Source organism: Carettochelys insculpta, chromosome 26 (genome assembly GCF_033958435.1).
Source record: "Carettochelys insculpta isolate YL-2023 chromosome 26, ASM3395843v1, whole genome shotgun sequence".
NCBI lineage: Eukaryota > Metazoa > Chordata > Testudines > Carettochelyidae > Carettochelys > Carettochelys insculpta.
In genome coordinates, this window is record NC_134162.1 from 3,364,972 (window position 1) to 3,389,800 (window position 24,829).

The following is a 24,829-nucleotide window of genomic DNA, read 5'->3' on the forward strand; positions in this document are numbered from 1 at the left end:
GGGGAGGGAGGGGGAGACCGGCTCGCGCGCGCGCGCGGGGCTGGGCGTGTGGCGCTCGCGCGCGCGCCCCGGGCACACTCACCCTTGTCCCCGCCGGGCGCGCGCAGCCTGGGGCGGAGAGCGGCCGCGGGGATGAGGCTGGAGAGCCCGAGGTGAGGCACCCGCGGAGGGGGGGGGAGGGGAAACGACAGGGCTCGCCCCCGCCCCACCCCACCCCACCCCCACAGCGGTGCCCCCTGCCCCCGCCTCCAACCCTGTCACCCCACTGCCCCCGCACACCCTCTGCTGCTCTGCCCCGCCCCACGGGCTCCCCACCCCCTCCTGCCGCTGCCCTTCCCCCTCCCTGGCGCAGTCTCGGGGGGAGCCCGGTTCGACTGTCCCCTCGCAAAGCCGAGCGAGCCGCCCCGTCGCACCTCAGAGACTAACAGTGGAATCCGCGAGGCGATGAGCTTTGCCGGGACTGACCCGCTCTGTCGGCGTTGCCGGTTACTCTCCCGAGCCGGAGAAGTGGCTCTTCCCCGGAGCAGCTCATCGCCTGGTGTTAGTGAGGCGCTGCAGGACCTGCTTGTTTTCGCTTTATGGTGCTGGTGGAGCTCCCCACCTCCTCTTCCTGCCCTGTCCCCCTCTCTTCACGGCTTCGGTTACCCTTTCCGCGCCGATTTTTTCTGTCCTGCTCCCTCCCACCTCCCCTCCCCATTACTGCTTATTTTACCGATTCCTTTTCCTCGGGGATCTCCTTTCCGAAGCTCTGCTCTGCCCAGCCTAGCTCAGATCAGAGTAGCTGGCAGGGTTTTTCCTGTGCACCAGTACCCATAGTTGGTGGTGTCTATCAGCAGACTTACTCTTTGTTTCTCTGCATTTTCCAAAGTGCCCCCTCCTTTTTAGTCATCGTAACTTTTACCCCTCTGACTCATTTAATGAGTTCTCCCTATCTGTTCTTTGTGCTTTTTTGACAAAGCACTTGTGCACCTGCTTGCTTCAACCCAACGTGTCAAGGATGTAAATGCTTGGATACAGTTCATTCTCGTGCCTTTCCTTTCTGTTTCTGAGAGAGCCATGCTGTATCTTTTATTTAACTCCTGGATGTCATCCTTACCTCAAAATTTACCTTCTTTCACACCTGCTGTTGAGATTTCTGCTTATTCTGCAATACAGTTCATGAAAACCACAATCTTAACTCCACCTCATCCATGCCTTGACATCTTCTCATCTTTATTATGACAAAATCCATTTCCCGTAGCATCATAAATTCTTAGATCTGTATACTTAATCATGAGCAGACTGTTCCTGCCTGCCACACACACAAAAGAAACAAAACCCCATCACACCTGTTCTGAAAGGAGCTTTCAGGTTTTTAAGCTCTTCATTGACTTGTCCCTATTGAGTCCCCCACCTCATCTCTGTCTTCCCTCACAGTTTTTTTTACTCGTACAGCTATTGCAGTTCTCTCCTCTCCAGCGCTGTCTTTTTTCAGATTTCATTTAAAAGCATCTTTATTAGCCCTTGCCTAGCCCTGGTGATAATTTCTCTCTCCTTCCTGCATTATGTATGTTTAATTATAGGTAATTAAGTAGTCTTTCCAACATAAAGTCTAAAGTCTAAAAAAAGAAAATGAAACTAAAGAGACAGAAATTGAGATAAATTTAAAAATACTTAATCAAAAGTGTAGCCTTTTTCCTGATGTATTTACTTAGACTGGTTGACTAAGTAGGATTATGACTTATCAAGGGAATTAAATATTGGAGGGGTAGCTGAGTTAGTCTATATCTTCAGAAACAAGAAGTCCTTTGGCACCTTATAGATAAACAGATTTTATTGAGCGTAAACTTTTGTGAGCAAAGACATGAATCGGACAAAGCAGGTCTTTGCCCACAAAAGCTTATGCTCCGAAATAGCTGTTAGTCTACAAGGGAGTTAAATATTTCCTTACAAAGTTATTCATATAAAAGGCAATAGGATATCTTCATAGAGTAAATTGTTAATAATCATCTATACAGTACAGTCCTGCATCTGACGAAGTGGGTCTTTGCCCACAAAAGCTTATGCTCATACATTTCTGTTAGTCTATAAGGTGACACAGGACCCCTTGTTGCTATACAATACCATAATTTTACCCTGTACTTTACAGGTGAAGTGAAGACATGCACCCTGTTTCTGCACATATTGTGCAAAGTCTGCCTAGACTCAGGTGTATGCCCACATACCTCCAGATTCATAATATGGTCCTTAAAAAGAGAAAAGAGGTAGAATACAGGACAGTTGATTAGAAGACGGAGCACAAAGAGATTGGCTGTAAGGAAAATAGAAGAATTTTTACAAGTGAGTTTTAAAGAGAAATTTGAAGAGTTGAGAGGGGCCATTAGATGTTCGCAAATGCACTATTATATGGAATAATTTGTATGCTTTCATGTACATCCCTACCATTCTTCAGGAAGTCTTACCTTGCGCTATATCCTCATATTATAGTGACTTTATGTATAGGTTAAATGAATAAGTTAAACTAATGTACAGTTAAGTACTCAAAGTCAGAGAATTCCAAAGTCAAGGTTGCATGTGCGCTACCTCCTTGTGAGTATTGCACTGTGATATAGTTGATTACATCATCTTATTTCTTAAATAACTAATATACATCATATCTCTTCTACACATTTAGGTAGATCTACAGAATTTTGTCATTTCTTGTACACGTCTACTAATTTTAGTTGCAGTAATAGTCCAGTGAATAGTAACTTAAGTTTTTTAATTTCAAATTCTCTGCTTCCTGAACTTGCTAAGTTAAAGTACCTGAAATTTAACAGGATTTTTTTCCCTTTGGAGACAGTTACATTTCTGAACAGGAATTCTGTGTTGTACCTCACAAGCTGTTTCTAAGACAGAGTTTTATAGTCTTATTTCTGAATTATCTTTTAGGAAGATATGTATCATTAGTATTTTTGGTATGCTCAAACTATTTTATTAACGTTCAAATTTTATTTGTGACTTTCTTTAATTTATCCTAAGAATATGTGTGTGGAGTTTATGCTTACTTATCACAGGTTTGAAAATTATCTCTGTGTTTCTAACCAAGCAAGAACAACAGTTAAACATGTTGGCTACAGTTATACTGTGGCAATCTGTTGATAGAAGTCACTGTCGGAAGAGATTTCTCGACAAAACTACTGTCGATAGAGTGTGGCCAGCCAATCAGAAGAGCGCTCTGCTCTGTTGACAGGATGGCCCGGCCGGCCGCTCTCTTGACAAAACAGGCACCTGGAAGCGCAGCAGACAGGGCTGCCCATTGTTCTGGATGCCCTGTCTGCCGAGAGGAAGCCCCCCCCAGAGCATCCACACTGCTTTTTCATCGTCAGAATCTGTCAACAGCAGCATTAGGCTTTATGGCTGAGAGGCAGAACGCTGCTGGCGAAAGTACTGAGTTTGTCAATAAAATGCATTTTGTATGTGGGTTTTGTCAGCAAAACTCTCTAATGTAACCATAGCTGTTGTGTTTTGACTTGTTAGCTGAAGACTTAAAAATAGTAGATCTTGGATTCTTTTTATTTATTATATGTGAGCCTTTAGAGCTCTTGTTTTTAAGTTTTTCTTCACAAAGGCAGAAAATTACTTCAATTTTTAAAAATACAATCGGAAATTGTAGTATATTTACATGGCTTTTGGGGCAGGGGCTTTTAAAAAAATCCGCAGTAAAATCACATCAGTTGGCAGAATTCAATTACTGGTGAAATTCTATACCTTGTACGATGAAGAAGGTCAGACTGGATGATTAATGGTCCCTTGTGACTGTAAAATCTATAAGCGTAAGACACTTACCGGACATCTGACTCTCCTGTTATATTGACACTTGTCTCTGTGGGGACTGCTAACACTTCAAATTAGGGCTATCAAATTATTTTTTAAAAATGTGATTAATCACCAAATTTAAAAAATAATCACAATCACAATTTTCATTGCAAAAGTAAATGAAAGCTTACTTTATATTACAGATATTTGCACTGTAAAAAAGATAAACAAAACAAATAGTATTTTTCAGTTCAACTCACACAAGTACTATAGTTCAATCCCTTATTTGTGAAAGTGCAACTTACAAATGTTGAAATTTTAAAACTTTTTTAAAATTTTGTTTTAGGTTTTTAACCTAACCTAACTGTTCAGAGGACATGCTTCTGTGCTGATGACAAGTTGTGCTTGATAATGACCCACAGCAGTGTGGACTGAGGCACGTTCATTTGCATCATCTGAGACAGATGCTATCACCAGAAGGTTGATTTTCTTTTTTGGTGGTTCAGGTTCTGTAGTTTTTGCATTGTATATTGCCCTTGATCTTTGACAGCAATCCTACAATGGAAGTTTGTGAAGATGCTAGTGTTGTTTTATTTTATCAATAGCATGCAAGTTACATATTAAAAGCCAGAAAGGTAGTAGATGTGCACTTCAAAATCCCACCCAGTCTTAATTCTGCCTCTGTCTCCGCATTCACTTTCCACCTTCATGCTAGAAACGATCATGCAGCACAAGATAACGTCTAACTTTTTGTTGTATGATGTAACCCACTCCCCATCTTCTTCTGTATTTTATTAAGTACAAAGTTTCTGTCACATGTCAAGAGGGTTCCAGAGCCTGATTAATGGCAATCAGTTATTATGTTTAGAATCTACAGCCCATCCTTGAATCGTTCCCCAAATTTATCAGCAAGTGATGGACAGAAGATTGATGCTGGTATAGCATACAAGAGTGAGCAGAGGAGCAACAGTACCTAAAATAGTGACCAACCTTAGGGAAGTGGTTGAAGGAGGATACTGGGCAATCATGTGCTGTCAAGCAGGGCCTCCACACAAATCCTACACCTCTCTATACGGAAAGGGCAAAATAAAGATATCACTGAGGTACATTGGAAACTGTGGGGTCTCAGTGCAATATACAAAATGTAGGTAAGATAAAGGTATATGTGTGGCCTGCTTCATAGGGGTTGGATCAGTTGATATCAGAAGAGCAGTCTGGATACAGTAAGTTCTTCTGCCATCTGGGACAGGGAGGAGGTTGTCAGGTCTGCACCATATATTTTCTTTGCTCCAGCTCTAGATTCACTTTATAGCTTTCCTGTCCTATTCTTGCCTTCATACTTGCTCTCTGTGCTCTTCTCCTGCTACTCCATTTTCCTTCTTCTTCCTAGTCCATTGCGTGCCAGCGTATTATCTCTGACAGAGTTCACAGCTGAGTAGGAAGAGATGCAGGCTGTAACCAGGGCAGGCTAAGTTGGGAAAAGGTACACATTAGAGCAGAAGCAGCTACAAGGCATTTTTCCTCGCCAAGTAGTGACATTGAGCAGACTGTAGAGGCTACTTCCCAAGAGCCTGGGTACCTGCCTTGGGATCACCTGGTGGGACCTTGCCTATGGATTGGCTGAACCTTGCAGGTAACTGACGACTCATTACACTCAGTCAAGCTCAAAGGTAACTCAGGGATGAGAATTCATGCATTTTATCTCCTACTTCCTCATTCTGAGACCCATCTGAGTCAGCTTCTGCTCTCTTCTTGGAATCTCGTTCTTCTCTCATTTCCCCATCCGCAGGCTGGAGAGGAGGTGCCTCAACAATGCTTTCAGATTCTCTCTTCCCCTATCTCCTGTTCCTTGAAGGATTTTTTGTCCAGTCTCTCTTCCCCTCCATGGGAGCCCTTACCACTAAGTCTTCCAACCTGTATTTTGATGCCTGGCTCCATTTCTTTTAGTGCAACTGACTGCCTTGATTCTACGAAGTTCAGAGCTGAACCGGCAGTACAATACAAACTCCCCCACCTTTCCTTATTCGTCATGCCCTGTTCTTTTCTGAGGATCCTGTCTTTGTCCTTTTTCTGAGCGCCACTCACTCTCTCCCCTTTGTTCACTATTCCTCCTTGTATTTGCCCTGTCACTTGCTCTGTTCAAAGTCTGCAACCTCTTGAGACCCTAAGGTTAACCCATTTCTGTGACCTTTGTTTCTCAAGTCTAAGATTGGCCTTGTGGTTAAAACACAAGACTGTGATTTAGTAAAGCTAGGTTCTATTCTTAGATTCCTGTCAGAAGCTGGTAACAAACTACTTCCTCCTCCCAGCAGCAAGGGAGGAGTTGCAATCCCCTGCCTGCACCCCTATGGGGGGTGACATAGCTACACACTGTATGCATAGCTCCATATGAAGAATAATCGCCCTCTAAGGCATACATTTTCAAAACTGGATAGGTGTATAAATACAGCATCATGCACTTAATTAACTAGGTGTGTAAATGGGATGGCTCCTGCATCTGAATTAGGTGGTAGGTGGAAGTTGTCTCTGGAGGTCCTGGATGGCAGCAGTAAATTTTTGGCCAAAGAAATCTGTGCACATATTTAGCAACTTTTGTGAGGCTATAAAGTGTCTTGAGATCCTCAGATGGAAAGTGCTCAGTAAGAGAGAGTTACTAATATTTCCAGGTGGTTAGGTCACTTCGTAAATATGCTCCATTTGTTAATGGCAGTTGTAAAACCTTTAATTTCCTTGTTGTAAAACTGCCATTGAAGCAAATTCTGTATTTCCTCCACTCCCTGATTCCTGGGTGAGATTTTATGCACAAATAGAGTAGAAGAGAATTAATCAGAACTCAGCGGCCCTCTTGACATGTCTTTGGAAGACGATAAACAAAGCAGTAAAATGTGTCTCTTCTCTAGTTTTTTTGTGAGAGTTGCAGTATGAAAGTTTCCAAAAGAAATGTCTGTTTTTCACTTTTGGATTGCAAAAGCAGTAACTTCCTGTAAGCCTCCCACAGTGCTTTCAAATGACAGTGATACTAAATCCAATCTGTCTTATTTTAACTAGGGCTGTTTTTAACAGGATGCACATGAAGACTGCATGTTAACACAATTCACTCTGTCTTCAAGGAGAGAAACCCACTAAGAGAAAACCAAATATCTTTTGCATGTTTGAGTCTTCTCAGTGTTTGGATATAGGAAACAGTGCTTCAATGTGGTGGTTTCAACAAGGCCTCTGTTTCTTGCCTTCGGCTTTGGTTGTTTGGTCAGCCGCTTCTTTCATATTTTCATACATTACTGCCGTCCTTCTTCATCACATTGACCCTTTGGTACCCTACATCAGGTCAGTAAAAGTCCAAATGCTGCTTTGTTAATTATATGACAGTATTCAAGCCAGGACTAATTTATGCAAATATTTCCCCTAACTCTTCCAAAATGTTAGTTTAAAATTTATAGATGTGGGATTAACAATTCTAACATTAAACAAAGATGATATATTTTTAAAAAACAAACCAATACTTATTTATTTAATTTTTATTGAACAAACACTATCATTTACATTAAAAGTTGTAATGATCCATGTTAATGTTGTTATGATGTCATCAGGTATTCTAGTGTTCATTAGCAACGTTGGATAAAGGAGGTACAGAGTATCTTCACCTAGAATTTTTGATCCGTGATGCCATTTCTTCTCTTTTACTATAATTGCACTCATCCAGACACATCCTCCTTTCTAGTCATGTGGGCAAAATGGTTACAACCTCCTCCACCTCCTCCCCTGAGGGTTGCAGTCTTGAAGTTGGGAACCCATGGTTTGTAACAATGTAGCTTTTTCATTTCAAATGTGGGCTTCCCCTTTTTCATTTTTACATATTTAATTAAATCAGTTGCTGGTGCAGTGTCATAGACAGCCATGGATAAATCTTAGTTTTGGTCACTGAGAATTTACCATCTCTGGAAGTATTAAGGGCCTGCATGTGCCTCGGCTGCCTTCCTCCTTCAGATGGCTGGACATGCCATCAGCTTCCCTCTTTCATACAGTCTCCATCTGGTGAATAGACTAGCAGCCTTCACAAATTGATCTGCTAGAGATGAGATGTAATGGGATTTATCAGAAAAGTTATCATGCTTTGCACAAATTAAAAAAAAAAATCTTTTCAGCCCAAAACCTAGGAAGATTGGTTTTCTGTGAATTCCAGAATGTATGTATATAGCTAATCTCATATTCCCTAGTGTCATGTGTTAGTATCATAATCCTTTTGTGTCATGTGCTGTACCCACTCAGACCAGGGATTTCATTTCATTATTCCCTCCTGATTCAGGCTTTTAAAAAACACGAAACATAAATTAGCAGAGAGAACTTTTCACGAATGTTTTAATCTCTTTAAAACTCTCATTTTTAATGTTTCTGCTTATTTATGTGGGCAGGGCAGCTTCACCTTTAGAGTTTGAGAGATCGCCCTGCCGGGAGGCTTGATATACCATCTTTGCTTTTGTTATTAGTCATGCTACTGCCTTTTTGATCTCTTGATATATTTGCTCAGAGTTTGTCCCTGGTGTAATGGAGATACAGAAATAACAGGCAAATATTTTCCAGAAATTTTGAGAACCAAATTGGAAGAACTTCAATGTGGTGTTTCTTTAAAAAAATGCTGAGTGACCACTTTAGAAAGTGAGACCCTATGAAAGTATTTCAAGCTGGGTACCCATAAACTGAGGCAACCAGACTATTAGACACTTTGGATAAGTTGCATCACATTTACAAGTCTTGCTTGTTTGTAGTGAATCAGCCAGATACAGTAAACTCTTTCATATCCAGCGTTCTATCATCTGGAACTCTCAAATAACTGTCATGTTAACCATAAGTAAATTTTAGTTATGTTTTCCATAAGTACAGTATAGTGAAAGTAAATATATATAAATACAGCACAACATAACATATGATCTAGACTATAAGAAGGAAATAATGACTAGAATAGCGAAAGCAAGAGCGACTTTGTGTTGCTTTTCCAGATCTTATCCATTGCCTTCAATTAGCTTAAGAATGAAGCTGAGCGTCTTGAAAACGTGTATTCAGCAGCATGTTGTATGGATGTGAGACATGGGTGATAACAAAAGATTTGAAAAGAAGAATATTGGCATTTGAAAGGAGTTGTTATAGAAAGATTCTGAGAATAGGATGGATGCAGAAGGTCACCAATGAGGAATTATATAGAAAGATACAGCCGAAAGAGAACCTGCTGCAGAAGGGTATAAAACTGAAGCTACAACTATTTGGGCATATTTGCAGAATGAACAACGAACGAACAATCAAGACATTGGTATTTGGCGTAATGGACGGTTCGAACAGGATTGGAAGACCCCACAGAGAATGGATAGATGACATAGTCGGTTGGTGCAGAGCTAGTCTACAGAAACTAAGCCACTCTGCACTGGACAGGGGAAAGATGGAAGGAAATAGTGACAGAGGCATCAGACACTAACGGGCTTTGAGCCCCCGGTTGTTGATGATGATGATGAAATACAGTATAAGTTTATAGTGTACAATGCTAATGTTGGTAAACACACAATTTGTTTGTTTCTTAATATCTAATCTTGTTTTTCTATAGTATTATGCATTGCTAGGTGTATCCAAAATATTTGAATATTCAGCAACTTCCCGGTCCTGGCCCTGATGTGAAAGAGTTTACTGTACTTGGTTGTGTGCAGTAAATAAGGTATGGGACCAAATATTTAACAGTCAATGCTGAAAAATTAAGAACAGCTCCCTTATCCACCATATACGCTCTAGCCTGCATGCTAAATGATGGAAACAGCCTTTGCAAATGAGTGATCATGTAAATAAAATCTGTACAGGTTCCAGCTCCCTGGTCTGGTACTCCTGGGACCTGAGCAGTCCCGAACCAGGGATTTTGCCAGACCAGGGAGGTCAATGATCCCGTTGGCCTCTGGCCCCACTCCCAGGCTCCCCTCCCAGCCTCTAGCCACTTTCTGACCACCAACCCCAGCCACTTCCCAGCCCCATCCTCCACTCCCAAGCGCCAGTCCCTGGCTCCCCATTCCCGCCATAGGCTGCCACTCTCTGGCTGCAGCTTCCTGCCCCTGGTCTGGCTCCATGGTCTGACACTCCCAGCCCTGGCTTTATGCTGCTGTTTCCCTGGTTGCTGGCTCAATTGTGGCTGCTGGCCTGGGGCTTACAGCCCCCAGCTCTCAGCTGGCCCCTGCTCCAGGCCAGTGTGGCTCTCTGGTGTAGAAACATCCTTGGCAGTGCTGGATCAGGGACATTGCCAGACCAGAGAGTCATGGATTTTAGAGGTGCAACCTGTATTGTAATCTACGTGCAATCTAAGTTGGAACTTTAATTTTGACCTATCCAGACTTCAAAGTGCTGCATTTTACAACTTCAGCTGTCTTTTTTTGTATAAAATCAACATAAACATGATAGCTATGTTGGATTGTACATATTGGTCCTGTTCTAAAAAAACATTGTACTCATAGCAAAAAGGCAGTCATGTTGGCTTCTGCAGCCGCAGAAACTAACATAGTAAAATTGCGTACATGTACAACAAAATAGGTGAAACGTGCTTTGAATTCTTCATGACCCTGCTTCCCCTTGCTTTCTCTCCTCTTGTAAAGATGCATTTCGTTGGGGAGAATTTACAGTACATGATGGAGAACCATATTTCATGTTATTTTTCTTACAGTGACACAGGAACAATACCCCCTGAAAGATGCTTATTTGGGATTATGTTAAATATTTCCGCTTTCTTAGGTAAGTAGATGAAATGACCTCTAGCACATTGTAAGCATTTCTGGATAGAGCACAAGTTATTAAACAGAAGAGCTAAGTTACTTTATTTCATTATTAATAAATTATCCATCATTCACAGACAAAAGCTACATTAAGAGTGAGAGGCTGAAAGTACAGATCAGTTTAGGATGAAATGCATTTTGACTTACTTGGTTTAAACCCTTGTGCTCCGAGTGGAGCACAGGTCATCTGTAAATCTCTTCCACTTCACTCTGTCTTTAGACAGAACTTCTAGCTGACTCTAGGAGTACCCCTGTTGTTGTCCTTTAATCTCAGCAGATCTTCTCCACATTGTCCACAGTCTTCCTCTTCAGCGTCTCCCTTGCAGGTTCCGTGTGAGAGCTTGACGGACTATGCTGGATGATGGTTTTCTGGGAGTGTGGCCCTGCCATCCCTGTTTTCTTCTCTTGATTTGAACGTCAAGTGGTTCTTGTCCTGCTCTGTTCCAAAGTTCCTCATTTGTGACAAAGTCTTGCCCTTTGATCCGAAGTCTGTACCTCAGGCATCTGTTTATGAATGTCTGCAGCTTAGATTTGAAGACTTTTTAGTACGCCAGATCTCACATCCATACAAAAGCACATTCCTCACATTTGTGCTGAAGATCCGCAGTTTCATCTTCACAGGTATTATTTGTGAAATCCATTTGGGATGAAGAATCTTGAATGTCGCTGTTGCTTTCCCTATGCTGGCATTGATATCTTTGTCTGTTCCTCCATCTCTGCCTGTAACACTCTCCACTTAGGTGAACTGCTCCACATCTTCCAGGTCATTCCCTCCCAGTGTGATGGGGGTGGTGTTGGACTGTTTGATCCTCTTTGTCTTGGTCTTTCCCTTGTTCATGCTCATTCCAGACACTGAGGCAATTTTGTCTACCTTTGCAATCTTTTCTTTCACATCTTCATGTTGGTGTGAAAGGAAGGCAACATCATCAGCAAAATCAATGTCCTCTAGCTGTTTGAACAGCGTCCACAGAATGCTCCATTAATGGCCATCTGTCATCCTGCTCATAATCCAGTCCGTTGTGATCAAGAACAGAAAAGGTGACAATAGGTACCCTAGTCACGCTCCTGAGAGTATGCTGAAGGATTCTGTCAAGACATCATTGTGAAAAACTTGGCATGTCGAGGGTTCATATGTTGAACAGATCAGGTTAATAATTTTGGATGAATAATTTTCCTTGTAATGGTGAGGTGGCTTGGTGTGTCTCAATGACTCAGAGGGCTATGCCAGTGGGAGCTACAGCTCCTGGAAGGATCACCCAAATGCCAGGTCAAAGGCTAGAGACCAGAAACTTTGGATCCCCTCTCCCTGGGGTAAAAGGGGTTTGCTTAGGGTTAACAAACCTATCCTTAAAAAAACAAAAGTTACAGAAACATCCACAAAGAAACCTACAACTATATAAGTCTTGTGAGGAGTTGGCAATCCACACAGATTGAGTATGAAACGCTATAGGGAAAGCTGAAAGGAAGGTGCCCTGCAGATGATCCCTCTCTCGTCCAGGACAAATGCATTATAGGGTTGTTGTAATTACCTCAAACCAAGAATTCATTAGTGCCAGGAAACTCATAGCTTAAGATAAATTAAAACATGTTAAGGTATGAAAATGCATATTTAGGACATGACAATAACCTTAACTGTGCCCTGTAGTGACATCCTGGAGATGGAACCTTTTGTGAAATCAATTTAATCTAATATGGGTTCGCAAACTCTATATTCCTTAATCAGACAGTTTCTATCATTTAACTTTATTTCCTGACTTGAGTTCCTCCCTCTTGTGTCTTAAGGTTTGTTCCCACTACTGGCTAAACTGCCACTGCCTCATTGGTATAGTGGATCTGAGGAAAAGCGTACTAAGTTGATGGCAGAATGCTGTCCTAGGTCTTCAGTAGTCCACCTCCCTGAGAGATAGAAGCTACGTGAACGGGAGAGCATGTACCATCAAAACAACATGGTATAGGTATGATTGTAAGTCAGTCTAAGCTACATCAGCGTAAATCACTTGATTTACGTAACTTAACTAACGTAACTTAGATTGACTTACCTCCTTAGAGTAGAGCAGACCTTAATGTCGCACTAATGTAATTTTTGCCTTTAAATATGTTGGAACAAAACCTGGACACTGTGTATGAAGCAAGCGGGGGGGGGTTTATTACTCACAGTGCTGGTGGAGTGCCACTTCACCCATCAGGACTCAGTGAAGCACTGTCAGACAATAGATTACAATTGATTATATAGATTATTGATGGGCGGGGTGAAACTACGACATGGGTGTCACCCACGCCTGGATAGGTTCTAGCAGCAAGACGAGATGAGCACAGTCAGCCAATAATCTAAAAAGGTTACAGAGTATCCCCGCCCATAGCTTATCTTTAGTACAGGTGGTTTCTGCTACATGTTAACCAAAACAGATCTACAATGACCCGTGTCAAGATAGGATAGAGAATGTGGTGATGTCTCCACGCTGACGCCTCTGGGGGTGTTATCTAGAAGATTTAAAGCACAAGTCATTAAAAGCCATTAACAGCACACAACACTAACAGTTGGTTTCCACGTGCAGGGCCTCTCCTTGGAATGTAGCTGCTGAAGCAGCAATTCCTCCCTTCAGACTTCAAGGCCCTTCCTGCCCTTCTCTGGGCATTGGGAGGGAGATAAGGGAGCCCAGCCAGGTATCTGGTGAGAGAGAGAAGAGGTCCCTGCGAGGTATTTTTCCACTCATGCTAGCTGGGTTTCTATATTATAGGCCTGCTACAGACTTTAAGAATTGAATAGGGGGTCTTTAGCACAAACCATGGCCTGCCTGAGGAATTTTCACCCTACAAAATAACAATGACTTCTGTCTAACATATCACCTTACAGTTGACAAGAACAGTTTCCTTAAGCCTCACTGAATCTGGATTCACAAATAACAAGGAGTACTGTAGCACCTTAAAGACTAATGAATTTATTAGATAATGAACTTTGGAGGGTAAGACCCAGTTCCTCAGATTATTGGAGAAGACCACTGGAATCCATGGTTTATAGAGCAGGATGTGGGGGAAAGGAGGGAAAAAAGGTGTCGTGTCATTAACAGGACCAGTAGATGAAGTGAGTTAAGTAGGATGTGTGCCATTCCTGTGAATATCAAAGGTGGGGAAATTATCCTTGTAATGCTTAAAATAATTGAGATTTATTAAGCCCTAATTAAAAATGTCAAATTTGCAAATTAATTCCAATGCAGATGTCTCCCTCTGTAATCTTGTGGTAACATCCTTTTGTATAAGAGTGGCTATTTTTAAATCTATTATTGAATATTCATTTGAATTGTTTGTTCACAGGTATTGCTACCGTATACGTTCGCTATAAACAAGTTTATGCTCTGAATCCAGGGGAATCCAAGATCACCAGATTAAATAAGGCTGGCTTTACACTCGGAGTGATAAGCTGTTTTGGACTTTGCATTATTGCCAGCTTCCAGGTTGGTGTTCTAGCTGCTGTTTTCTGAATGTTAGAATGGAACGATAGTCCAATATTTTGGAGCAGATTTCACAGATGCTGAACCCTCGCAGATTTAAGTTATATATGTGGATGCCTAATGTCTCTGAAAATCTGATCTTTTATACATATTTTCTTTCAAAGTATCAGTATATTTTTGAAAGAAATTACAGGCCCTAGAAATCTTTGTCTTTCTCCCATCTTTCAACTGTCTCTTTTTCTCTACAGCATTATCTTCCTTTTTAGAGTTCTTCTGTTGCCAATTGCGCCATCAGATGGGTGACATCTGGAAGCTGGGCATATGGCATATCTTGGTTGTGGTGTGAATATCTAAAAGGTTATCCATTTGACAATCATATCTTGCTTGTCCACATCACATTTGAATCTCATGCATCCAGTTAATCTGCTAAAAAGAGTGCAGGCATTTATCTGCAATATGCCTTTTGGCTGCTGGGGTGCCTACTGAGCAAGAATCTAAGAAGGCTAATGACATAATAGGCTGCATTAATAGGTGCACTGTCAGCAGATCAAGTGAAGTGAGTATTCCCCTCTATTCAGCACTTGTGAGGCCGCATCTGAAGTACTGAGTCCAGTTTTGAGCCCACCATTTCAGAAAGGATGTGTGGAAACTGGAGAGAGTCCAGAAGAGGGTAATGAAAATGATTAGGGGTAGGGACACATGACTTATGAGGAGAGTCTGAAAAAATCAGACCTGCTCTGACAGTTGAGAAGCAAGTGGCAATAGCCCTGCAGAAGCTTGCAGCACCAGATAGCTACCAGTCAGTGGGGAATCAGTTTGGACTAGATAAATCTGCTAGGATTGAGGGTCAAGGCATATCACCTGGCCACTAATTATGAGTGCTAGAGATGATGCAAACGTGGAGGACAGAATAAGGCAGGCCTCCCCAGAAACCTATTGAGAAGGATGAAAGAGTACCTCTACGAGAGATTTACAGACGTGTGCAGAGAGGGTTCTCACACCATCTCCAGGCATGTTAACGAACTGTTCTAGGGAGCCCCCAGTGTGTAGGTAGTGTGGCTCCCACAAATCACACCCAGTTACCTTAACCAATTGTAGCATGATTAAAAATATGAACTCACCAGAGGTGCCCTCCCCGCCATCAAATCCAGCAGCGATATGCTCTGGGAGGAAAGGATTGGTGCCAATGTTAAAAAAAAAAAAAAAAAGGAGGCTGTCAGTGAGATCAGCCACTCTGTTCGCCTGCTGACCATGCTCTTCTTTCTCCTCCTTCTCGTCTTCCTCGCTGTTGCCTCAGACTGCCTGATGCATCTCTTGTGAGGTATCCACGCACAGCTTTGGGACTGTGGTTGGTCCCCCCTGGAATCACATGCAGCTGCTCATAGAAGTAGTATGTTTGCAGCGATGACCCAAATGGTCTGTTTGGCTCCTTTGTCTTCTGGTGTGCCTGCCTGAGTGCCTTTATTTTCATGCGACACTGCTGGGCGTCCCTAGGGTATCCTTTTCCTACCATGCCCCGTGTGATCTGGCATAAATATCAGAGTTGCTTTCGCTGCTTTGTAGTTCTGCCAGCAGGGGTTCATTCCCCCATTCACAGTCAGTAAGGTCCAGGATCTCTTGCACACTCCCAAGCTGGAAGTCATCTGTGACTTGGAACATTCATGATCAGGTGTGCTACCTGCTCCGCTCACCCCACTGACCAAACTGGAAATTAAATTCAAACATTCCCTGGCCTTTTCCTGTGAACTCAGAGAGCAGCAGAGCTGACAGTGCTGGCCAGGGGGGTCACACTGCAGCGCTGTGGGACGCCTCCAGAAGGCCAAGAACGTTGACTTTCAGATTGCTGCATCTACACCGGTGGTTCCCAACCTTTTCAGTAACATGGCACACTTCAATGAGACAGACAATTCCGTGGCCCACCGACATTTTTCAGCTGAATCTATTGCTCATAAACATCACATTTACTATGGTTACAGTCTTACTAGAGAGGCTTGCAACACAGTAGTTCGTACAACAAGCTAAACAAGGATCAAATGCATTATAGTTTCAAGTCCAACACAGAATAAGACCACTGTCTTGGACAGTGAGTACAGACACATTTTCAAAATCTGCTCAATGCCATGCGAGGGATGGTGAGCAAATGAGTAAACTCTCCAAGCAGGCTCCTGTCCCTGCCAGTCTGTTGGAGCCAGGACACGGCATTTCAACTTTGTCCCTGCTCCAACAGGCTCCCACCCTCCCGCCCCCTTGCCACAGCAAGGAGTGGTGGCAAGCTCCCCACTAGCCTGTGCAGATTGGGAAGCAGCATTTTAGTTGCCTCCTGGCACAAATGGGGTCCTGTGGGCTCAGCATTTCCCCTCACAGTGGCTCTGCCAAGAGCTACCATGGGAGAAACTGACAAACCCTGCACCAGCTGGGATTCAGGCAGCCTTGCTGCTTGAGTCCCAGCTGGCACAGAGTCCTCAATTCTTCCTCTCCCACCTTCCGCATTGGCTCTGCAAAGGGCCACAGTGAGGGGAAATTTACAAAATTTCACTGCATACTTGACAGTTCTCACAGCACACCAGTGTGCCATGGCACACGGGTTGGAAACCACTGACCTACACTGCCCTTAAATCGAATTTAGTATTACGCGTCATGGAACGCAAGAGTACTGAAATTGACCTGAGTAGCCCTTAAAGTCGGCAGAACTGGCTTCTTGGTGTGGACTCATTTTTTAAGAGAAATCAACCTAATGTGACGAAGTTTGACCCAAACACCTAGGTTACGGTACACGAGTGAGTTTTGTCGACAAAACCCCAATTGTGTTGACAAAACTGTTGGAACATACACACACAAAGTGCATTTTGTCAACAGTTTTTTTGCCAAAACTCAGCACTTTCGTTCAGACTTCCTTGGGGAACCCCACTCTGCTGAAAATGGACAGAGACTCCAGCTTGTTTGAGTTTCTAGAACTGGCTGTCTGAAAAGTATAATACTCTACCAAGTTTATGTACAATAACTGACCCAGTGAAGTCCATGGATCCATTTTTACTATCCCCTTTTCAGAGTAGAACCACTAGGTTTTAGCTTAGCTTGTGTGATGCTGTTGTGTTAATAAATGTACAGAAACTAGCATAGACGATGTGAATAGGCCATAGAGCCTTGCCCTACAACTGCAGGATTTTCTTTATCCAGCTTTGGTGTTGCATCCCATTTTTCTTCCCAGTACTTCTTGTGATAGGCCCTTGATGATTTCTTCTCATTCAACTATAGGTTTGCTTGGACAATCAACATGCAGTCAAGTTTGCAGTAGTAGTTACTGACTACAGGGTACTTAATATTGTCACGTCCAGTTTGATTCACTTTGTGCATCATTTACAGAAGTGCTGAGCAGCTGCAGTTTTTAGTGACTAGACATGCATCTGCAAGTGCTGCACAACTAATAAACCCAAAGCATCTTGTGGTGGGAACCCCCAAATCAGTGGCCTTTTTGAAAATGTAGGCTTTGAACTCTGTGCTTTGGCTTTCTCATCTGTGAAATGGAAATGTGAATACTTATCCACAAAGGTCATGTAAGAGTCATATTTTTCATAGAGTGTTTTGATCATCAGATGGAAGGCTCTGTCTAGGTGCAAGCCGATGAAATAATATGAAGATGATAATAGTAGCAGTGTCTGATGGGCGTATTCTGATTTTATTTGCCTCAAAGCCTACTGAATAATTTCTCCACAGACCAGTCTCATTAAGGCGGTATTTCACACAGCCATCCTAGGAGTCAGATTGACATCTCTTCATTATTAAATGAGAATCTGTGACTTGACATTGACATTTGTGTGTCTGAACGATGAGGCGTGATGACAGCTGAACTTGTTTGAGAACTGTGAGTGCTGTCAAGACAACTAATGTGCTCTTGAGGAGCCTTAAGCTTAGGAACAACGCTATTATAAGCAGCATGTGGCCAATGAGAGCTCAATAAAAGCCTTTATGGTTCCATGGTGATGCATTCCACCGGCTACTAAAAAAAATTATCCTCATAAAATAAAATAAAAATAAAAAGTGTGTGTTATGCTCAGCTCCGTTCACTGTTCGATTAGCTCTAGTTATTGCATTAAAAGCCCTGCTGTTCTGGCCAGTTTGTTAAAATCTCAGCTCTTGAGTGACGTGTCACATGAACTTTAAGTGGGCAAGACCTTAGTTTTATGTTTCATCTGAAAGACTGGACCTCCAGCAGCCAATTGCTCCATGACAACCTCTGTTGAATCACTGCCAGCCATATGTGAATTTCCTTTGAAAGTCTTCCAGCCAAATGCTGGCCCTCTCCTAGCACTACTGAACTTGAGAAGTGTAAGGCAACCATATTTAGAGGTGGCAGTAGTTGAATAGTTATTTTACAGAACTAAATTGTCTGGGAATTTCTACAAAGTGAATCTGTCAGTACTGCGAAAAGCTAAACTGTGTTCTGTATATTTTATGTACATGTTATATTTTATTTATATCTGTCTTTCCTCCTAGAAATATCCTTTGTTTTATATGCACGTCATTGGAGCCTGTCTAACATTTGGAGTAGGAGCCATATACATACTGGTTCAGACTATCCTTTCCTACACAATGCAGCAAAAAATTTTTTGGATCCGAGTGACGGTGTTACTGTGGTGCGGAACAAGCATAGCAAGCAGTATCCTTTGTTGTGAAATACAAGTAACACTAGTAGTACAAGCTAGACTATATAATAGAATAAGTTTGTAAAATATATGCAAAGAAGGGCGCAGGGTCTCTTCTACAAATTGCCAGTGCTAAATCTATTGTACATTTGAGAGTTTGTACATGTCTGTCTGCTGAAGAGTTCCTCCTTAGCAGTAAGAGCTAAGACTAACAAATGTGGTATGCAGCTTCCTCTTACCATAAAAAGACAAGGTCAGGGTTTGGTTGTGCCAGGACAATGGGATGTGCCTTGAATGCAACAGTTTCTCATCAAATGAAAAAGGAGGGCTCTGACAGCAGGAAAAATTATACTGCAGAATTACCACAGGAGCCAGCAAGCACCATCCCTGCCACACTGTCAGCCCTGGAGAGCCACAGAACAGCCACTGGCTAGACAGTGCGGCTCCCATTGCCACAGATGCATGAAGTGGAACCTACAGTTTGGCAGGGATACATACAGATTTAAAGATGAGTGTGTTACATTATTATGCGGGGGACTAGTGCTAATGAGATCAATTCTGTCAAGAGTGCCCCACAGCCTCCTTGTGGGTGCGACTTCCATGAAATTTCAATTGTAAACATCTGAAAATGTGAAATTGACTAATTTTCAAATTCTATGGTTGTGAAATTGGCAATAGACCGTGAATTTGGTAGAGTCCTAGTTTTGGGGTAAGAAATGATGCTTTTGTAACATCCTGAGTAACTTTCCATTTCACCTCAAGGTCATTGTTCATTATGGCAAATATTTCTCTTGACATTTTTGAGCCCTGGTGGCCATTCCAGTTCTACGGATACGTGGCCTCTGTGTAAAACTTGCTGTAGACTTTTAAATTGAACATTTTTCCCCAAATTTGTCATTTAGCATGTCACATCTTCCTTACCTTGTTTCTTTAGTGTTTGTTTCTTCAGTCCTTTTGTACAGTGGCCTGTATGGAACTGAGCTAGTACAGAAGCTGCACTGGGATCCACATGAGAAAGTAAGTCTGATTTTGAGAATGGGCAGGAAAAGACAGAACAAGCCCATAAAGGAAGTTTGCATTAAGCATGGGAGAAAATGTTGTTTGTATGAGGGCGAATGCAGACTTTGTAACTGATGGGAATGCTCAGGGATGAGAATGGCCAGGCTGCTGGATTGCATGATTGCGGGGTGAGAGGATGCACATTTGATTCATTTTGAAGAATGAGGTGGGACAGAGAACAAGAGCTGCTGCTACTTCGTGTGTTTCTTACAAACTCTATAAATTTCAATCAAATGCCATGTTAATGCAGAAGTGCAACAAGACAGTATGAATAAAGACTGAACATTTAGCGTATCTGTTTTCACATTTCTGTATTTGCTTTTCTGTGCTTAATTCCTCACTGCTGCATCTACAGTTTTTCTTTAAATGAAAGCGTACACCTCTCATGCTTTAGATGACTGTCAGCTGCAAATATAGACAAGTGCACAGACAACTGGCCATTACTTTAAAACATTTTCAACAGATGGAACAAATGTACTATTACTGTTTGACCAAGTAGGAGATTGCTTGCCCACTTACAACTCAGTGCAAGTAAGGACTGCAGAATCAAGCCCGAAATTAGAGTAAGACCTTCAGCTATATTAATGACCAAAGGGTCGTGTGAGGATTGCTACAGTGAAAAGAACTTTAACATGTTATTAGGTACAGAATCTGCATTTGTTGGTAAAATACAGGATTAACTATCATGAGCAGCCAGTATGTTGAGCTGGCCTGCCTTGTCTTTGTTCACCACAAAGCTTGAGGGACATATATGTATGTTGGAGGGCAGGGATGGGGTCCAAAGTGACTTGCACAAATTAGAGAACAGAGCTGGAAGAAATCTGATGAGGTTCAACAAGGACAAGTGCTGAGTCCTGCACTTGGGACAGAAGAATCCCAAGCATTGTTACAGGCTGGGGAATTGATGGGCTAAGTAGCAGGGCAGCAATAAAGGACCTGAGGATTACAGTGGATGAGAACCTGGAAATGAGTCAACAGTGTGCTCTAGTAGCCAAAAAGGCTAAAAGCATATTGGGGTGCATTAGGAGGAGCATTTCCAGCAGCTCTAGAGACTTTATTATTCTCCTCTGTTTGACACTGGTGAAGCCACATCGGGAATATTGCATCCAGTTATGGGCCCTCCAGTATAGAAATGTTGTGGACACATTGGAGAGGGTCCAACAGAAAGCAGCCAAAATGATTAGAGAGCTGGAGCACGTGACCTATGAGGAGAGGCTGAGGGATTTGGGCTTATTTAATTTGCAGAAGAGAAAAGGCAGTTTGATAGCAGCGTTCAACTTCCTGAAGGGGAGTTCTAAAGAGGATGGAGAGAGGCTGTTCTCTGTGGTGATGGATGGCAGATCTAGGAGCAATGGTCTCAAGTTACAGTGGGGGAGCTCTAGATTCGATATTAACAAAACTATTCCACGAGGAGGGTGGTGAACCACTGGAAAGCGTTACCTCGAGAGCAGGTGTAATCTCCATCTCTTGATGTTTTTAAGTCATGGCTGGAATGATTGTTCCTACTTTGGGCAGGTTCTGCACTCATTGGATCTCCTGAGGTCTCTTTCAGCCATAGGATTCTATGAAGTTATGATCAGAAATGTCAGTGAACAAAACACTTCAGTCTCACTTTAACAGGGTAACATTTTGCATTGAAGAGGAAGCCTGTGTGTTCATTGTTATTTGGGGAGTTACTGAAGTGGGTCTGAGATATTAATCGGAAGAGTGAAGAAAGAGGGGAAAGGAAGACAGCAGGAGACAAAAGCAGGAAGAGGAGGAAGTGAACAAGTAAAGATCTCTATGGGAAGTGGCTATCCTTGGTTGACCTTTAGAGGCCATTATGTAGTAAAGCAACACTCTAGCCCCAAATATGCATTAGATACAATGTGTACAAAGTGCATGACTTCCAAAATATAGTGGGCTAGGAATTGTCAGCTCTCTGCATGTTTCATACTTCACCCTTTCACTCCCAGACATCAGGTGAATTCAGCTTACTTCATTTGGTTATGAGAAATTTACATAAAATAATGGAAAAATCTTGATGGCTCTAGGCTTGCATCCTCTGAAATGCAGAAATACGCGCTATTATTGGAGACTGAAAAAGCAGCATCATTACATAGATTATTTTCTCATTATTACAGGGCTACATAGTTCACATCAGCAGCACAATCTCAGAATGGTCTCTCGCTTTCTCCTTCCTCAGTTTTTTCCTCACTTACATCCGTGATTTTCAGGTAAAGCAAAGTTTGTGTCCAATGTTTTATAGCCTGACTCAAGGAATAAACATAACATACCTTCCCCCCAGCTTAGTTACAACAGTGTACCTTTCTTTTGGGATGTTTTGAGGTTCTACCCTGGAAGAGCAGCAAGGTAAACATGGCCCCATCTTACTCAATAGATTTTTTTGTGCTCTGTCCCTAAGGCTTATCTATTGAGGGATCAGAATTAGCTTTAACTCCTATCATATCCTGTAAGTACAGCAGAGCCAGTCACAGCTCAGGGAATAACTTGGGAAATAGCACAAGAGTATTATATTTTGGAAAATTCTTAGTAACTGAAAACCTAGGAATAGCATGAGAACTGTTTTGCCTCCCTGTCTCTGGCAAACTGCATTTGCAGTCACCTCGGCTGCATCTACACTAGCAAGTTCTTTGATAAAATCAGGTCCTTTTTCAAAAAAAAAAAAAAACCCGCAGTGTGTCCACACACAAAATGCGCTCTTTCAATGGCTGTGTCTACACGTGCCCCAAACTTCGAAATGGCCATGCAAATGGCCATTTCGAAGTTTACTAATGAAGCGCTGACATGCATATTCAGCGCTTCATTAGCATGCGGGCAGCAGCGGCGCTTCGAAATTGACGAGCCTTGCCGCCGCGCGGCGCGTCCAGACGGGGCTCCTTTTCGAAAGGACGCCACCTTCTTCGAAGTCCCCTTATTCCCATGAGCTCACGGGAATAAGGGGACTTCGAAGTAGGTGGCGTGCTTTCGAAAAGGAGCCCCGTCTGGACGCGCCGCACGGCGGCAAGGCTCGTCAATTTCGAAGCGCCGCTGCCGCCCGCATGCTAATGAAGCGCTGAATATGCATGTCAGCGCTTCATTAGTAAACTTCGAAATGGCCATTTGCATGGCCATTTCGAAGTTTGGGGCACGTGTAGACGTAGCCAATATGACATAGAAAGAACGTGACTCTTCTTCCAGAAGCCCTCTTCAGCTCCTGGATCAGGAAGAGCACCTCCTTTCAATATCGTTTTTTAAAACAAAAAGCACGTGGAGATGCTCCGTGGGCTGTTTTTTCGAAAGAGCAGTCCTCATGGTGCCAGATTTTTCGATCCCTGGCCTGTTCTTTTGAATGAGCGGGGTCTGTGTGGATGCTATCTATCGAAAGAGTGGATCAATCTTTTGATCTGCTTTTTCTACGTGTGGACGCACGCTTTCAAAAGTTTTTTTTAGAAGAGATCTTCTGGAAGAATGTCTTTTGCAAGATCACTGTCGTGTAGACATGGTCCTCTAGATCAGCCAATTATATGCTTCATGAGCACTGAAGACTTTCACCCAGGAGCAGACATGAGAGAAGTTTGGCTAATGCCTCATTATCTCCTCTTTGGAGTGATGAGCATTTTAGGGTGCTTGAACTTGGCTGTTGAAGCTACTCTGAGGAAAGTACAGAGTAAATAGTTATGTTTTCTTCCCATTCTCGTTTTTTCTGTTACAGAAAATTTCCTTGCGTGCAGATGTCAGTTTAAGTGGACACAATCTTTGCAGTACACCCAACAGCTTTGTGGCCGATGAACGTACACTCTTGATTGGAGGACATTTATAACTAAGTGGGAGAGAACATACGTTCGCAGCTTTTATATATATCTCAGGAACTGAGAAAGGAGCAAGATAATACTGACAATTTATATAAATAATAGTGACAAAATTTATAAGTATTCAATCACTTGGACATATAAACCGCTTTGCTATTAATTCATTTAGCAATGCAATAATCAGTATTGTCGATTACCTGTAATACATTTCTGTGTCTACACATTTTATAGAATGAATAAAACGGGCATTGGAAAGTTGTGTCTGCCAATTTGGTCCATGTTTTCTACATATACTGCAAGGTCTTGGACAAGCTTCCACGTCGGTTCCACTCAGCCTTATGCAACTCCCATGGAAGCCAGTTACAATGAATGGGAAAAATGTATTGAGGGTTTGCTACGCAGATGGGCATCACTGGAAGTGATTTATACCTGATACAGCTCTTAGCCTTGATAATTTTGACAAATGCATATGCTCAATCTCCCAAACTGAAGGTTGTGCAACCTTACTTCTGGCATTCCCTACCTTTTGAGAGCTTGACTTTGCAATCTGAATATTCTTGCTTAGTTTTGCACAGTTTCCCAGGTTTTACAAAAGCAAAAATGAGGGGGGAAAAAAACCCACCTTGCACCAGGTGACGTACTGAAATCACTATGTTGTCAGCAGGCTTGGAACCTTTAGATCAACTGCACAGAGCTCTGCAGAGCTCAAATAGCAGGTTCTCCTCTGTGGACCACACTAGAGGGGGATGAGCCATTTTTCCACTGGAATCACGTGTTTGCTGACAGGAGGAATGGGCTTGCTAGGGCCTGAAGGAGAATGTCTGCTCTACTGAGCAGAGACCTTTATGCCAATTCCACCATGTTTGATCCCTCTGCCTTATCCCCACTGATCTGTTTGTTCCCTGCATCTGGCTTTGCCTACCCAGCTCCCATGTCCTCACCTAGAAAGTCCTTGTTTCTCTCCTCCTCTTTCACTCCCAACTCACCAAAGTTTTGTCCCAATCTGTTCCTTTCTCTCCCTCAGTCAGCTCCTGTTCTCACACAGTCCAGTTTTCCAACTTTCCTTTGCCATTCTGGCTTAACACCAGCATTGGGTCATTCAGACAGCAGAGGAGACGGCAGACAGAAGTGCTCTCTAGTTGAGAGAAGGGTCTTATTTCTCTGTTCTTGGCTGAATGAAGCTAGTCATCAGCCCCTACTAAACTAACTCTGAAATGAAACCACCACTTCTCCCCACCTATCAGAGAGCCCAGGAGAGCCCCTTCCACCTATCACACTCTGGGGCAATTCAGGGGTGAAAAAAGCCAAGGTGTCTC

General features: G+C 42.7%; 2 protein-coding genes across 10 annotated transcripts in view; one reads left to right on the forward strand and one right to left on the reverse strand.

Moving 5' to 3' along the window:
• CEPT1 (choline/ethanolamine phosphotransferase 1) overlaps nt 1-518 on the reverse strand; it is a 48,323-nt gene extending 47,805 nt beyond the window's left edge. The window contains exon 1 of one of the 2 annotated variants that reach the window (XM_074977841.1): nt 414-518. The gene's annotated coding sequence lies outside the window, so the exon portion shown is untranslated. The remainder of the gene's footprint in view (nt 1-413) is intronic. The other variant, XM_074977843.1, reaches the window with a different exon arrangement.
• DRAM2 (DNA damage regulated autophagy modulator 2) lies at nt 22-24,454 on the forward strand. 8 transcript variants are annotated; one of them, XM_074977850.1, is made up of 10 exons: nt 22-152; nt 4,124-4,257; nt 6,826-7,101; nt 10,463-10,530; nt 13,127-13,269; nt 13,884-14,023; nt 18,515-18,677; nt 19,598-19,680; nt 21,846-21,938; nt 23,417-24,454. In XM_074977850.1, exons 4-10 carry the CDS (start codon nt 10,490-10,492, stop codon nt 23,522-23,524), a joined length of 771 nt encoding a protein of 256 aa, XP_074833951.1. In that variant the 5' UTR covers nt 22-152; nt 4,124-4,257; nt 6,826-7,101; nt 10,463-10,489; the 3' UTR covers nt 23,525-24,454. The 8 variants fall into 8 exon arrangements, with proteins under 8 accessions (XP_074833951.1, XP_074833947.1, XP_074833948.1 ...); XM_074977846.1 differs by lacking the exon at nt 13,127-13,269 and having other exon boundaries at nt 23,417-24,450; XM_074977847.1 differs by lacking the exon at nt 13,127-13,269 and having other exon boundaries at nt 6,841-7,101; nt 23,417-24,450.
• The last annotated feature ends 375 nt before the right edge of the window (nt 24,455-24,829 follow it).

Bases quoted from the DNA above. Each gene is read 5' to 3' on its own strand.
- DRAM2 (XM_074977846.1), top strand. From the start codon at position 6,926: ATGTTTGAGTCTTCTCAGTGTTTGGATATAGGAAACAGTGCTTCAATG. The intron at 10,531-13,883 runs GTAAGTAGATGA...GTTTGTTCACAG, and splicing joins AAATATTTCCGCTTTCTTAG to GTATTGCTACCGTATACGTT. The intron at 19,681-21,845 runs GTAAGTCTGATT...TCATTATTACAG, and splicing joins ACTGGGATCCACATGAGAAA to GGCTACATAGTTCACATCAG.